The sequence below is a fragment of the Pseudophryne corroboree genome, chromosome 1 (assembly GCF_028390025.1).
Source record: "Pseudophryne corroboree isolate aPseCor3 chromosome 1, aPseCor3.hap2, whole genome shotgun sequence".
In the NCBI taxonomy this organism is placed as follows: Eukaryota; Metazoa; Chordata; class Amphibia; order Anura; family Myobatrachidae; genus Pseudophryne; species Pseudophryne corroboree.
This window is the reverse complement of record NC_086444.1, coordinates 285,243,916-285,259,902: the sequence shown is the minus strand read 5'-3', so window position 1 is coordinate 285,259,902 and position 15,987 is coordinate 285,243,916. Positions and strand designations below refer to the sequence as shown.

General features: G+C 48.7%; 1 protein-coding gene across 1 annotated transcript in view; it reads left to right on the top strand.

Annotated features, from left to right (window-relative positions):
- Positions 1 to 340: 340 nt before the first annotated feature.
- Positions 341 to 15,987, top strand: part of RFC5 (replication factor C subunit 5) — a 194,267-nt gene continuing 178,620 nt past the window's right edge. Inside the window, exon 1 of the mRNA XM_063964328.1 lies at positions 341 to 749. Within this exon, the coding sequence (XP_063820398.1) occupies positions 700 to 749 (50 nt within the window). The 5' untranslated portion in view covers positions 341 to 699. The remainder of the gene's footprint in view (positions 750 to 15,987) is intronic.

Sequence of the window (15,987 nt, the reverse complement as noted above, 5' to 3'; positions counted from 1 at the left end):
TCTTATCATTTAACTAGTTCAACACAGGTGATGGAAATCATAAATTAAGAGGGAAATCCAGAAACAGAGCATTTTGTACCTAGTGGGGTGGGTCATGTTGGAGGGTCTGCCACCTTAACGAGGCTGAAGCTAACTTCAGCCTCGTGCCACCTTACCCTTTAGATAAAAACGCCAAGGAGGCATTATACAGCAAGTGCTTTCTACTGTAAAAGAAAAAACAACAAATGCGGCTGTATGTTCTGGACGCAACTTGAGGGGGTCACCAGCACCGGGGACACACCGCTCACTACTAGGGCAGGGCGGAGGCGGGTCACGAAGTTGAAGTTCAGAGCGTAGGCACGAGACACCTGTTACTCGCGACCCACCACGTGACCCGGCCCCGTTTCAGGATACGGATACACACGCTGTACGCGAGGATAGATTAGGCCGTATAATATTACAGTTCCGTGCCCAGGTCATAGTACCAGAGGGGACACAGGTTACCCCGTGAAGGACAGCCACTGGCCCAACAACACTTGGTGCAGAGCGGCTAAATTTATCAGTAGTAGCTACCGCCGTACTGCGCCGCCCCCGTCATACACATCTCGCGGGAAGTGAGCTGCTGTTGTCGGGAGGCGCCAAATCGGAGGAAAGCGCGCTCCCAGTCTGCTGTCTGCACAGCACTGTGATAGCGGCTACCACTACCGTACAACGGCAAGCATGGCTCCGGGGACCACAGTACAGGCCCGTCCCAGCAGAAATCTACCATGGTACGGAGCCGGTGTGCGTGATGGATGAGGCGAGAGTGTGTGATCCTGTGTGCCACTGCCTGCTGTACTCACCTCCTCCTTACTGTGTATGGGTCCGCCCGCAGCTCTATGTGTCACCAGAAAATCAGTTTTCTCTATCGTCCTAGTGGATGCTGGGGTTCCTGAAAGGACCATGGGGAATAGCGGCTCCGCAGGAGACAGGGCACAAAAAGTAAAGCTTTAGGATCAGGTGGTGTGCACTGGCTCCTCCCCCTATGACCCTCCTCCAAGCCAGTTAGATTTTTGTGCCCGGCCGAGAAGGGTGCAATCTAGGTGGCTCTCCTAAAGAGCTGCTTAGGAAAGTTTAGCTTAGGTTTTTTATTTTACAGTGAGTCCTGCTGGCAACAGGATCACTGCAACGAGGGACTTAGGGGAGAAGAAGTGAACTCACCTGCGTGCAGGATGGATTGGCTTCTTGGCTACTGGACATCAGCTCCAGAGGGACGATCACAGGTACAGCCTGGATGGTCACCGGAGCCTTGCCGCCGGCCCCCTTGCAGATGCTGAAGTAAGAAGAGGTCCAGAATCGGCGGCAGAAGACTCCTCAGTCTTCTAAAGGTAGCGCACAGCACTGCAGCTGTGCGCCATTTTCCTCTCAGCACACTTCACATGGCAGTCACTGAGGGTGCAGGGCGCTGGGAGGGGGGCGCCCTGGGAGGCAAATGAATACCTATTTTGGCTAAAAATACCTCACATATAGCCTCCGGAGGCTATATGGAGATATTTAACCCCTGCCAGAATCCGTTAAGAGCGGGAGACGAGGCCGCCGAAAAAGGGGCGGGGCCTATCTCCTCAGCACACAGCGCCATTTTCCCTCACAGAAAGGCTGGAGGGAAGGCTCCCAGGCTCTCCCCTGCACTGCACTACAGAAACAGGGTTAAAACAGAGAGGGGGGGCACTAATTTGGCGATATGCTTATATATATATTAAGATGCTATAAGGGAAAACACTTATATAAGGTTGTCCCTATATAATTATAGCGTTTTTGGTGTGTGCTGGCAAACTCTCCCTCTGTCTCTCCAAAGGGCTAGTGGGTCCTGTCCTCTATCAGAGCATTCCCTGTGTGTGTGCTGTGTGTCGGTACGTGTGTGTCGACAGGTAGGAGGACGATGTTGGTGAGGAGGCGGAGCAATTGCCTGTAATGGTGATGTCACTCTCTAGGGAGTCGACACCGGAATGGATGGCTTATTTAGGAAATTACGTGATAATGTCAACACGCTGCAAAGTCGGTTGACGACATGAGACGGCCGACAAACAATTAGTACGGTCCAGACGTCTCAAAAACACCGTCAAGGGTTTTAAAACGCCCGTTTACTTTAGTCGGTCGACACAGACACAGACAGGGACACTGAATCCAGTGTCGACGGTGAATAAACAAACGTATTCCTTATTAGGGCCACACGTTAAAGGCAATGAAGGAGGTGTTACGTATTTCTGATACTACAAGTACCACAAAAGAGGGTATTATGTGGGATGTGAAAAAACTACCATAGTTTTTCCTGAATCAGATAAATTAAATAAAGTGTGTGATGATGCGTGGGTTCCCCCCGATAGAAAATTATGGGCGGTATACCCTTTCCCGCCAGAAGTTAGGGCGCGTTGGGAAACACCCCTTAAGGTGGATAAGGCGCTCACACGCTTATCAAAACAAGTGGCGGTACCGTCTATAGATAGGGCCGTCCTCAAGGACCAGCTGACAAGGCTGGAAAATATAATAAAAAGTATATACACACATACTGGTGTTATACTGCGGCCAGCGATCGCCTCAGCCTGGATGTGCAGAGCTAGGGTGGCTTGGTCGGATTCCCTGACTGAAAATATTGATACCCTTGACAGGGACAGTATTTTATTGACTATAGAGCATTTCTATATATGCGAGATGCACAGAGGGATATTTGCACTCTGGCATCATGAATAAACGCGATGTCCATAACTGCCAGAAGATGTTATGGACACGACAGTGGTCAGGTGATGCAGATTCCAAACGGCACAGTATGGCCGTATAAAGGAAGAGGACTTGTTTGGGGTCGGTCCATCGGACCTGGTGGTCACGGCAACTGCTGGAAAATCCACCGTTTTTTACCCTAAGTCACATCTCTGCAGAAAAAGACACCGTCTTTTCAGCCTCAGTCCTCTCGTCCCTATAAGATCATATCTGCCCAGGGATAGAGGAAAGGGAAGAAGACTGCAGCAGGCAGCCCATTCCCAGGAACAGAAGCGTTCCACCGCGTCTGACAAGTTCTCAGCATGGCGCTGAGACCGTACAGGACCCCTGGATCCTACAAGTAGTATCCCGGGGGTACAGATGGGAATGTCGAGACGTTTCCCCTTCGCAGGCTCCTGAAGTCTGCTTTACCAAGTCTCCCTCCGACAAGGAGGTAGTATGGGAAAAAATTCACAAGCTGTATTCCCAGCAGGTGATAATTAAATTACCCCTCCTACTACAGAAAAGGGGTATTATTCCACACTATATTGTGGTACTGAAGCCAGAAGGCTAGGTGAGACTTATTCTAAAAAAATTTTTTGAACACTTACAAAGGTTCAAATTAAGATGAAGTCACTCAGAGCAGTGATAACGAACCAGGAAGAAGGGGACTATATAGTGTCCCGGGACATCAGGGATGCTTACCTCTATGTCCCAAATTTGCCCTTCTCACTAAGGGTACCTCAGGTTCGTGGTGCAGAACTGTCACTATCAGTTTCAGACGCTGCCGTTTGGATTGTCCACGGCACCCCGGGGTCTTTACCAAGGTAATGGCCGAATTGATGATTCTTCTTCGAAGAAAAGGCGTCTTAATTATCCCTTACTTGGACGATCTCCTGATAGGGGCATAGTCCAGGGAACAGTTGGAGGTCGGAGTAGCACTATCTCGGATACTGCTACAATCAGCACGGGTGGATTCTAAATATTCCAAAATCGCAGCTGATCCCGACGACACGTCTGCTGTGCCTAGGGATGATTCTGGACACAGTCCAGAAAAAGGTGTTTCTCCCGGAAGAGAAAGCCAGGGAGTTATCCGAGCAAGTCAGGAACCTCCTAAAAACAGTGCATCATTGCACAAGGGTCCTGGTAAAAATGGTGGCTTCCTACGAAGCAATTCCATTCGGCAGATTTCACGTAAGAACTTTTCAGTGGGATCTGCTGGACAAATGGTCCGGATCGCATCTTCAGATGCATCAGCGGATAACCCAATATCCAAGGACAAGGGTGTCTCTCCTGTGGTGGTTATAGAGTGCTCATCTTCTAGAGGGCCGCAGATTCGGCATTCAGGATTGGATGCTGGTAACCACGGAGCCCAGCCTGAGAGGCTGGGGAGCAGTCACACAAGGGAAAAATTTCCAGGGAGTGTGATCAAGTATGGAGACTTTTCTCCACATAAATATACTGGAGCTAAGGGTAAATTTATAATGCTCTAAGCTTAGCAAGACCTCTGCTTCAAGGTCAGCCGGTATTGATCCAGTGGGAAAAAAACATCACGGCAGTCGCCCACGTAAACAGACAGGGCGACACAAGAAGCAGGAGGGCAATGGCAGAAACTGCAAGGACTTTTCGCTGGGCGGAAAATCATGTGATAACACTGTCAGCAGTTTTTCATCCCGGGAATGGAAACTGGGAAGCAGACTTCCTCAGCACGACCTCCACCCGGGAGAGTGGAAACTTCATTGAGAAGTTTTTTCCACATGATTGTAAACCGTTGGGAAATACCAAAGGTGGACATGATGGCGTCCCGTCCAAAAAAAAAAAAAAAAAAAAAAAAAACGGGACAGGTATTGCGCCAGGTCAAGAGACCCTCAGGCAATAGATGTGGACGTTCTGGTAACACCGTGGGTGTACCAGTCGGTGTATGTGTTCCCTCCTCTGCTTCTCATACCTAAGGTGCTGAGAATTATAAGACGTAGAGGAGTAAGAACTATACTCATGGCTCCGGATTGGCCAAGAAGGACTTGGTACCCGGAACTTCAAGAGATGCTTACAGAGGTCTTATGGCCTCTGCCGCTAAGAAGGGACTTGCTTCAGCAAGTACCATGTCTGTTCCAAGACTTACCGCAGCTGCGTTTGTCGGCATGGCGATGGAAAGCCGTATCCTAAGGGAAAAAAAGGCATTCCGGAAGAGGTCATTCCTACCCTGGTCAAAGCCAGAAAGGAGGTGACCGCACAACATTATCACCACGTGTGGCGAAAATATGTTGCGTGGTGTGAGGCCAGGAAGGCCCCACAAAGAAATTTCAACTCGGTCGTTTCCTGCATTTCCTGCAAACAGGAGTGTCTATGGGCCTCAAATTGGGGTCCATTAAGGTTCAAATTCGGCCCTGTAAATTTTCTTCCAGAAAGAATTGGCTTCAGTTCCTGAAGTCCAGAAGTTTGTCAAGGGAGTATTGCATATACAAACCCCTTTTTTGTGCCTCCAGTGGCACTGTGGGATCTCAACGTAGTTCTGGGATTCCTCAAATCACATTGGTTTAAAACCAGTCAAATATGTGGATTTGAAGCATCTCACATAAAAAGTGACCATGCTCTTGGCCCTGGCCTGGACCAGGCGAGTGTCAAATTGGTGGTTTTTTCTCAAAAAAGCCCATATCTGTTTGTCCATTCGGACAGGGCAGAGCTGCGGACTCGTCCCCAGTTCTCTCCCTAAGGTGGTGTCAGTGTTTCACCTGAACCAGCTTATTGTGGTGCCTTGCACCTACTAGGGACTTGGAGGACTCCAAGTTGCTAGAAGTTGTCAGGGCCCTGAAAATATGTTCAAGGACAGCTGGAGTCAGAAAATCTGACTCGCTGTTTATACTGTATGCACCCAACAAGTTGGGTGCGCCTGCTTCTAAGCAGTCGATTGCTCGTTGGATTTGTAACACAATTCAACTTGCACATTCTGAGGCAGGCCTGCCACAGTCTAAATCGGTTAAGGCCCATTCCACAAGGAAGGTGGGCTCATCTTGGGCGGCTGCCCGAGAGGTCTCGGCATTACAACTCTGCCGAGCAGCTACGTGGTCAGGGGAGAACACGTTTGTAAAATTCTACAAATTTGATATCCTGGCAAAAGAGGACCTGGAGTTCTCTCATTCGGTGCTGCAGAGTCATCCGCACTCTCCCGCCCGTTTGGGAGCTTTGGTATAATCCCCATGGTCCTTTCAGGAACCCCAGCATCCACTAGGACGATAGAGAAAATAAGAATTTACTTACCGATAATTCTATTTCTCGGAGTCCGTAGTGGATGCTGGGCGCCCATCCCAAGTGCGGATTATCTGCAATACTTGTACATAGTTACAAAAATCGGGTTATTATTGTTGTGAGCCATCTTTTCAGAGGCTCCGCTGTTATCATACTGTTAACTGGGTTTAGATCACAAGTTGTACGGTGTGATTGGTGTGGCTGGTATGAGTCTTACCCGGGATTCAAAATTCCTCCCTTATTGTGTACGCTCGTCCGGGCACAGTACCTAACTGGCTTGGAGGAGGGTCATAGGGGGAGGAGCCAGTGCACACCACCTGATCCTAAAGCTTTACTTTTTGTGCCCTGTCTCCTGCGGAGCCGCTATTCCCCATGGTCCTTTCAGGAACCCCAGCATCCACTACGGACTCCGAGAAATAGAATTATCGGTAAGTAAATTCTTATTTTAAGTACACATCAAGGCGTGCGTGACTATCATATGATCTCAATCATACAATGCCGCACACCAAAACTTGCAACAAACGTGCCGTGGTGCTCACAATGAGGGCACACATCGTTCAAAGAAGGGGGTACTCTATTCTCATACATAAAGTACTTAACACATAGGGGTCGATTCTATTCAGCAACTAACGAATAGCGCCGGGAATTAGCTCCCGACGCTATTCAATTCAGCAACTAGTTACGTCGGCGATGGCCCGTTCTCGCCGACAAAACAGGTTGAATTGTCGGGAGAACGGGCATTCTCCGACTTAACTCCCCGGCGCGAGGCTGATTCCCGACAGAATCAGCCTCGCGCCGGCCGCGAGGCAGCACTTTTGTCGGGTTTCTCTACTCATCCCCCGGGGATGAGAGAAGAATTCCCGACAATTGCAGGTAATTAGTTGCTGAATTGAATAGCGTCGGGAGCTAATTCCCGGCGCTATTCGTTAGTTGCCGAATAGAATCGACCCCATAGAGTATTAACCTGGAGAAGGCATAAGGAAGTGATAAACCAGTGATATGTGTAAGGTGATAAAGGCACCAGCCAATCGGCTCCATTATGTAAATTAATAGTTAGGATCTGATTGTTGGTGTCTTTATCACCTTGCACATATCACTGGTTTATCACTTCCTTATGCCTTCTCCAGGTTAATACATCTGCCCCAGAGATCTATTCATGGTTGGTTCTAAATCGGAGTGGGGTAAGGGACCTCTGATGTCACCAGGGGCGGAGCCACAGGCGAACAGGGTACCCGAAATGTACCCTTTTGGGCTCGGTGGCTCGCTCGCCTCCGGGTTACTAAAGGTAATAGTTGGTGGCATGGATAGTGGAGTAACTATCATGGTGGACTAGCTCCTCCTCTTGTGTTGTGGCTCCTCCCCCTGACATAAAAGGTCGCTCAGGCCACTTTGATCTAGTACAGTGGTTTCCAAACTTTTTTGAATCACGGCGCCCTAGAATATCAGAATTTCTCTATCGTCCTAAGTGGATGCTGGGGTTCCTGAAAGGACCATGGGGAATAGCGGCTCCGCAGGAGACAGGGCACAAAAAAGTAAAGCTTTACTAGGTCAGGTGGTGTGCACTGGCTCCTCCCCCTATGACCCTCCTCCAGACTCCAGTTAGATTTTGTGCCCGAACGAGAAGGGTGCAATCTAGGTGGCTCTCCTAAAGAGCTGCTTAGAGAAAGTTTAGTTTAGGTTTTTTTCTTTACAGTGAGTCCTGCTGGCAACAGGATCACTGCAACGTGGGACTTAGGGGGAAAGTAGTAAACTCACCTGCATGCAGAGTGGATTTGCTGCTTGGCTACTGGACACCATTAGCTCCAGAGGGATCGAACACAGGCCCAGCCGTGGAGTCCGGTCCCGGAGCCGCGCCGCCGACCCCCTTGCAGATGCTGAAGCGTGAAGAGGTCCGGAAACCGGCGGCTGAAGACTCCTCAGTCTTCATAAGGTAGCGCACAGCACTGCAGCTGTGCGCCATTTTCCTCTCAGCACACTTCACTGGGCAGTCACTGAGGGTGCAGAGCGCTGGGGGGGGGCGCTCTGAGAGGCAAATATAAACCTTATACAAGGCTAAAAATACCTCACATATAGCCCATAGGGGCTATATGGAGATATTTAACCCCTGCCTGACTGGAAAAATAGCGGGAGAAGAACCCGCCGAAAAAGGGGCGGGGCCTATCTCCTCAGCACACGGCGCCATTTTCTGTCACAGCTCCGCTGGTCAGAACGGCTCCCAGGTCTCTCCCCTGCACTGCACTACAGAAACAGGGTAAAACAGAGAGGGGGGGCACATTAATGGCTATATATATATATATTAAAGCAGCTATAAGGGAGCACTTAATATAAGGATATCCCTTGTATATATAGCGCTTTGTGGTGTGTGCTGGCAGACTCTCCCTCTGTCTCCCCAAAAGGGCTAGTGGGTCCTGTCTTCATTAGAGCATTCCCTGTGAGTTTGCGGTGTGTGTCGGTACGTGGTGTCGACATGTATGAGGACGATATTGGTGTGGAGGCGGAGCAATTGCCAAATATGCAGATGTCACCCCCCAGGGGGTCGACACCAGAATGGATGCCTTTATTTGTGGAATTACGTGATGGTTTATCTTCCCTTAAACAGTCAGTTGAGGACATGAGGCGGCCGGACAATCAATTAATGCCTGTCCAGGCGCCTCAAACACCGTCAGGGGCTGTAAAACGCCCTTTGCCTCAGTCGGTCGACACAGACCCAGACACGGGCACTGATTCCAGTGACGACGGTAGAAATTCAAACGTATTTTCCAGTAGGGCCACACGTTATATGATTTTGGCAATGAAGGAGACGTTACATTTAGCTGATACTACAGATACCGTAAAACAGGGTATTATGTATGGTGTGAAAAAACTACAAACAGTTTTTCCTGAATCAGAAGAATTAAATGACGTGTGTGATGAAGCGTGGGTTGCTCCTGATAAAAAGTTGATAATTTCAAAAAAGTTATTGGCATTATACCCTTTCCCGCCAGAGGTTAGGGCGCGCTGGGAAACACCCCCTAAGGTGGACAAGGCGCTCACACGCTTATCCAAACAAGTGGCGTTACCCTCTCCTGAGACGGCCGCACTTAAGGATCCATCAGATAGAAAGATGGAAGTTATTCAAAAGAATATATACACACATGCAGGTGTTATACTACGACCAGCTATAGCAACTGCCTGGATGTGCAGTGCTGGAGTAGTTTGGTCAGAATCCCTGATTGAAAATATTGATACCCTAGATAGGGACAATGTTTTACTGTCGTTAGAACAAATAAAGGATGCATTTATCTATATGCGTGATGCACAGAGGGATATTTGCACACTGGCATCTCGGATGAGTGCTATGTCCATTTCAGCCAGAAGAGCCTTATGGACACGACAGTGGACAGGCGATGCGGATTCAAAACGTCACATGGAGGTTTTGCCGTATAAAGGGGAGGAGTTATTTGGAGTTGGTCTATCAGACTTGGTGGCCACGGCTACTGCCGGGAAATCCACTTTTTTACCTCAAGTCACTCCCCAACAGAGAAAGGCACCGACCTTTCAACCGCAGCCTTTTCGCTCCTACAAAAATAAGAGAGCAAAGGGCTTGTCGTATCTGCCACGAGGCAGAGGAAGAGGGAAGAGACACCAACAGGCAGCTCCTTCCCAGGAACAGAAGCCCTCCCCGGCTCCTGCAAAAACCTCAGCATGACGCTGGGGCCTCTCAAGCGGACTCGGGGACAGTGGGGGGCCGTCTCAAAAATTACAGCGCGCAGTGGGCTCACTCGCAGGTAGACCCCTGGATCCTGCAGATAATATCTCAGGGGTACAGGTTGGAATTAGAGACGGATCCTCCTCATCGTTTCCTGAAGTCTGCCTTACCAACCGTCTCTTCCGAAAGGGAGAGGGTGTTGGAAGCCATTCACAAGCTGTACGCTCAGCAGGTGATAGTCAAAGTACCCCTATTACAACAAGGAAAGGGGTATTATTCCACTCTATTTGTGGTACCGAAGCCGGATGGCTCGGTAAGGCCTATTCTAAATCTGAAGTCCTTGAACCTCTACATAAAAAAGTTCAAGTTCAAGATGGAGTCACTCAGAGCAGTGATAGCGAACCTGGAAGAAGGGGACTTTATGGTATCCTTGGACATCAAGGATGCGTATCTACACGTTCCGATTTACCCCGCACACCAGGGGTACCTCAGGTTCATTGTTCAAAACTGTCACTATCAGTTTCAGACGCTGCCGTTCGGATTGTCCACGGCGCCTCGGGTCTTTACCAAGGTAATGGCCGAGATGATGATTCTTCTTCGAAGAAAAGGCGTATTAGTTATCCCATACTTGGACGATCTCCTAATAAGGGCAAGGTCCAGAGAACAGCTGGAGACAGCTTTAGCACTATCTCAAGAGGTGCTAAGACAACACGGGTGGATTCTGAATATTCCAAAATCCCATTTAATCCCGACAACTCGTCTGCTGTTCCTAGGAATGATTCTGGACACGGTTCAGAAAAAGGTTTTCCTTCCAGAGGAAAAAGCCAAGGAGTTATCCGATCTGGTCAGGAACCTCCTAAAACCAGGAAAAGTGTCAGTACATCAATGCACAAGAGTCCTGGGAAAAATGGTGGCTTCTTACGAAGCAATTCCATTCGGCAGATTCCATGCAAGAATATTCCAAAGGGATCTGTTGGACAAATGGTCAGGGTCGCATCTGCAGATGCACCTGCGAATAACCCTGTCACCAAAGACAAGGGTGTCACTTCTGTGGTGGTTGCAGAAGGCTCACCTATTAGAAGGCCGCAGATTCGGCATTCAGGATTGGATCCTGGTGACCACGGACGCCAGCCTGAGAGGCTGGGGAGCAGTCACACAAGGAAGAAACTTCCAGGGAGTATGGACGAGTCTGGAAAAGTCTCTTCACATAAACATTCTGGAACTAAGAGCAATCTACAATGCTCTAAGCCAGGCGGAACTTCTCCTGCAAGGAAAGCCGGTGTTGATTCAGTCGGACAACATCACGGCGGTCGCCCATGTAAACAGGCAGGGCGGCACAAGAAGCAGGAGTGCAATGGCAGAAGCTGCCAAGATTCTTCGCTGGGCGGAGAATCACGTGATAGCACTGTCAGCAGTGTTCATCCCGGGCGTGGACAACTGGGAAGCAGACTTCCTCAGCAGACACAATCTTCATCCGGGAGAGTGGGGTCTACATCCAGAAGTCTTCAACATGTTAATAGACCGTTGGGAAAGACAAATTGTAGACATGATGGCGTCTCGCCTCAACAAGAAACTGGACAAATATTGCGCCAGGTCAAGAGATCCACAGGCAATAGCTGTGGACGCACTGGTAACTCCTTGGGTGTACCAGTCAGTGTATGTGTTTCCTCCTCTGCCGCTCATACCAAAGGTATTGAAGATCATACGGCAAAGAAGAGTAAGAACAATACTAGTGGTTCCGGATTGGCCGAGAAGGACTTGGTATCCGGAACTTCAAGAGATGCTCACGGACGAACCGTGGCCTCTACCTCTGAGAAGGGACCTGCTACAGCAGGGTCCCTGTCTTTTTCAAGACTTACCGCGGCTGCGTTTGACGGCATGGCGGTTGAACGCCAGATCCTAAAAGGGAAAGGCATTCCAGAAGAAGTCATTCCTACCTTGATTAAGGCACGGAAGGAAGTCACCGTGAAACATTATCACCGCATTTGGCAAAAATATGTAGCGTGGTGCGAGGATCGGAGGGTTCCGACGGAGGAATTCCAACTGGGTCGTTTCCTACATTTCCTGCAATCAGGATTATCTATGGGTCTCAAATTGGGATCCATTAAGGTTCAAATTTCGGCCCTGTCAATATTCTTCCAAAAAGAATTGGCCTCTGTCCCTGAGGTCCAGACTTTTGTCAAGGGAGTACTGCATATACAGCCTCCTGTGGTGCCTCCGGTGGCACCGTGGGATCTAAATGTAGTTTTAGATTTCCTCAAATCCCATTGGTTTGAACCATTGAAAAAGGTGGATTTGAAATATCTCACATTGAAAGTGACTATGTTACTAGCCCTGGCCTCTGCCAGGAGAGTATCTGAATTGGCGGCTTTATCTTATAAAAGTCCTTATCTAATCTTCCATTCGGATAGGGCAGAACTGCGGACTCGTCCGCATTTTCTCCCTAAAGTGGTATCAGCATTTCATCTGAACCAACCTATTGTGGTGCCTGCGGCCACTAGCGACTTGGAGGACTCCAAGTTGTTGGACGTTGTCAGAGCCTTAAAAATATACATTGCAAGGACGGCTGGAGTCAGAAAATCTGACTCGCTGTTTATATTGTATGCACCCAACAAGTTGGGCGCACCTGCTTCTAAGCAGTCGATTGCTCGTTGGATTTGTAACACAATTCAACTTGCACATTCTGTGGCAGGCCTGCCACAGCCTAAAACTGTAAAAGCCCACTCCACAAGGAAGGTGGGCTCATCTTGGGCGGCTGCCCGAGGGGTCTCGGCATTACAACTCTGCCGAGCAGCTACGTGGTCGGGGGAGAACACGTTTGTAAAATTTTACAAATTTGATACCCTGGCAAAGGAGGACCTGGAGTTCTCTCATTCGGTGCTGCAGAGTCATCCGCACTCTCCCGCCCGTTTGGGAGCTTTGGTATAATCCCCATGGTCCTTTCAGGAACCCCAGCATCCACTTAGGACGATAGAGAAAATAAGAATTTACTTACCGATAATTCTATTTCTCGGAGTCCGTAGTGGATGCTGGGCGCCCATCCCAAGTGCGGATTATCTGCAATACTTGTACATAGTTATTGTTAACTAATTCGGGTTATTGTTAAGGAGCCATCTTAAGAGGCCCTTTCTGTTGTCATACTGTTAACTGGGTTTAGATCACAAGTTGTACGGTGTGATTGGTGTGGCTGGTATGAGTCTTACCCGGGATTCAAAATGCCTCCCTTATTGTGTATGCTCGTCCGGGCACAGTACCTAACTGGAGTCTGGAGGAGGGTCATAGGGGGAGGAGCCAGTGCACACCACCTGACCTAGTAAAGCTTTACTTTTTTGTGCCCTGTCTCCTGCGGAGCCGCTATTCCCCATGGTCCTTTCAGGAACCCCAGCATCCACTACGGACTCCGAGAAATAGAATTATCGGTAAGTAAATTCTTATTTTTTTTCACAGCACCCCTAGGACAAAAATTTCTTATTGAGAAATTTAGAAAGAAATATTACATTAAGTAGATCGCGTTTATATGTCATCCTTAGGGTCAGTTGTGTGGTGAGGGACAAGATTTGCTTCGGTTTGGCCACATATTTTATGACTGGCAGCCACCAGCACTGGTTTTGCCTATTATATTGACCATGAATAATTTGAATTGGTCCTGGACCACCAATCCAAGGCACCCCTGCAAGTGTCCCGAGGCACCCCAGGGAGCCACGGCACACAGTTTGGGAACCTCTGATCTAGCAGATGCGATATGTAGCTGAAATAAGTAGCAATTCATGTATACTCCCCTCTCCAGCTATGCTATCCTGGGGTCTAGCAGTGAGGTGTTTTCCAGGCAGGTCCATATGTGTATGTGCTGCCAGCTGACCACATGGGAGGCCGCAGGGGTTTCTAGGAGGTCAGGGGATGCAGAGCCAGCACGGATGCTGGGCAGAGAGTAGGGAAGGTTGTCTCCGAACCAAAGTTCAGGTTGCGCTATCCTGAGATGGTGAACCCGAACTCCATGGGGAAGCAGAAAGCAGAGCTTCCCATGCCTTCGTGAATCACACTCACCATACTAAAGTATGGTGATGCAATTCAGCTGCGGAACGGGGTTGCTGCTGGAGAAGTCAAGAACCTCTCCATGGTAACCTACTCCGTGAATAGCACGAAGCAGAGAAAAGCCTATAGTCCTTAACATTACCATTATTGGATTACTTGAAACCAAACCCTTGATGTTAATGACTATGGAAGGGATTCAATTCTGGGAGAAGGGTGCAAATTGTTGTGGAGTTTAACCAGTTAACTGATTTTTCTCTTTAAAACTGTTCATAGATGGGTTTTATTACATTTATTTATTTTTCTAATTTGATTTAGTTTGACATATTTTTAAAAATATTTTATTTTGAATATCTGCAGAAAGGATCTCGTGAAAAACTGGGGGGCACTGTGCGGTGGCATGGTCACGTGATCTGACCATGCCAGTTAAGTGGTTAAACGGCAGCAATGACACCCCAACTCACACCCTTTTTTGGGGTGTCTCCAGCTGATATTTCTTCTCGCAGCCTCCTGAGGTGGACGGGTTTAGCCATTTAGTCTTTTCATGGCGTATAGCAGCATTCAGTTCATTAATGGCTCTTGGTCAATGTTTGCAGACCTGGCCTCATTTTCCACCTAGTAACAAAAGTTCAAATGAAAGTGAGCTTCATCAAGAAATTGCAGCAGCAATGGCTGAAATGACCTGCTGAGTGATCTGAAACATCGAGTACAAAAGTACATCGTGAATGAAGATCACCATCTGGACAATGGGTGTGGTACATTAGGTCGACATGAGGGTTTTTTTTAAAACTTTTTTTGGTGTCGTTTTCTTCGAAAAGTGACGGGGAACCCCAATTAGTGCATCGTGACCCCTTGCATTGCTCGCTTCGCTCGCCATGCTTCGGCCACAGTGCCGCGCTTGGCACAGATTATCGTTCCCAATTGTAGTCCACTTGGATCGTTAACTATGAAAAAGATTTAAAAAATGAAAAATATTGTGAAACTAATGTCGACCCAATGTATGTTGACCTAACTCATGTCGACCTAATGACACACCACACAACCATTGAATGATAATTCAGGAATTTAAATAATAAAAAAAATATATATGGAAAATTGCCTTACTGTACTATAAGATAGGAGTGAAACAATGCACATTTAAGACTGAGGTTCAAATATAAATTTCGTAGATGGGTAGTAATTAAAGACCAAACATAAAAACTTTATTTGGACTTAAAACAGAAAAATAGAATAATTGTAAATGGCAAACATTTAAAACAAATTCTTATTCTTTTCTTGTCCTAAACATGTTATAAATGTGATTTAATTTCACCTTCAACATTTTTTTATTCTTTCAAATGTCAATTTTATAATACGTTCTGTCAATTCCGCTACACCAGGGGTGGCCAAACAGTCGATTGCGATCCGCAGCCCATCCACAGAGGTGAGGAGAGCGCAGCGCGCACCTCTCATTTCTGCCGCCCTGCCCCTCAGTCTGGTGGTCTCCGGCGGAAATCAGGCGCTGGTTCGTTAGCCAATCAGAGCTCGCGGACCGGCGCCAGATTTGAGATATACACACTGCCGTCACCGCCGGAGACCAGAATGAGGGGCAGGGCGGCAGGCATGAGAGATGCATGCTGCGCTCTCCTCACCACAGCAGCAAAACTGTGAGCAGCACTATGGGGGCATATCTGTCACTGTGGGCACATGGCACTGTGGGGGCATATCTGGCACTGTGGGGGCATATGAACATCTGGCACTGTGGGGGCATTTGTGTATCTGGCACTGTGGGGGGCATATCTGGCACTGTGGGCATATGTGTATCTGGCACCCTGGGGGCCATCTTGCACTGTGGGGGCATTTGTGTATCTGGCACTGTGGGGGCAAGTCTGGCACTGTGGGTGTATATGTGTTTTTTAGGTTTTTACCTGTGGGGTCCAATGCATGTTTTCATTACACCCTTGCAGCAAGGCTACGTCCCTTTTTTATTTATACCACACCCCCTTTTTTGTTATGACGCCCTTTTTTGGGCACGTGCCTGCGGCGCGTGCTATTATCCCACCTAGATGGGTGTAGTATGGCTGACCGGCGGTCTCCTGACCGCCGGTCAGCTTACCGACGCCGGGATCCCGACAGCATACTGTCGCCGGGATCCCGGCGGGGAGGGGCGAGTGCCGCAAGCCCCTTGCGGGCTCGGTGGCGACCTGCGATCGCCACAGGTTCTATTCCCACTCTATGGGTGTCGTGGACACCCACGAGTGGAAATAGTCCCTGTTGGTCGGCATGCCGACCATCGGGATACTGAGCCGGCGGGATGGTGGAGGAGGTCATGT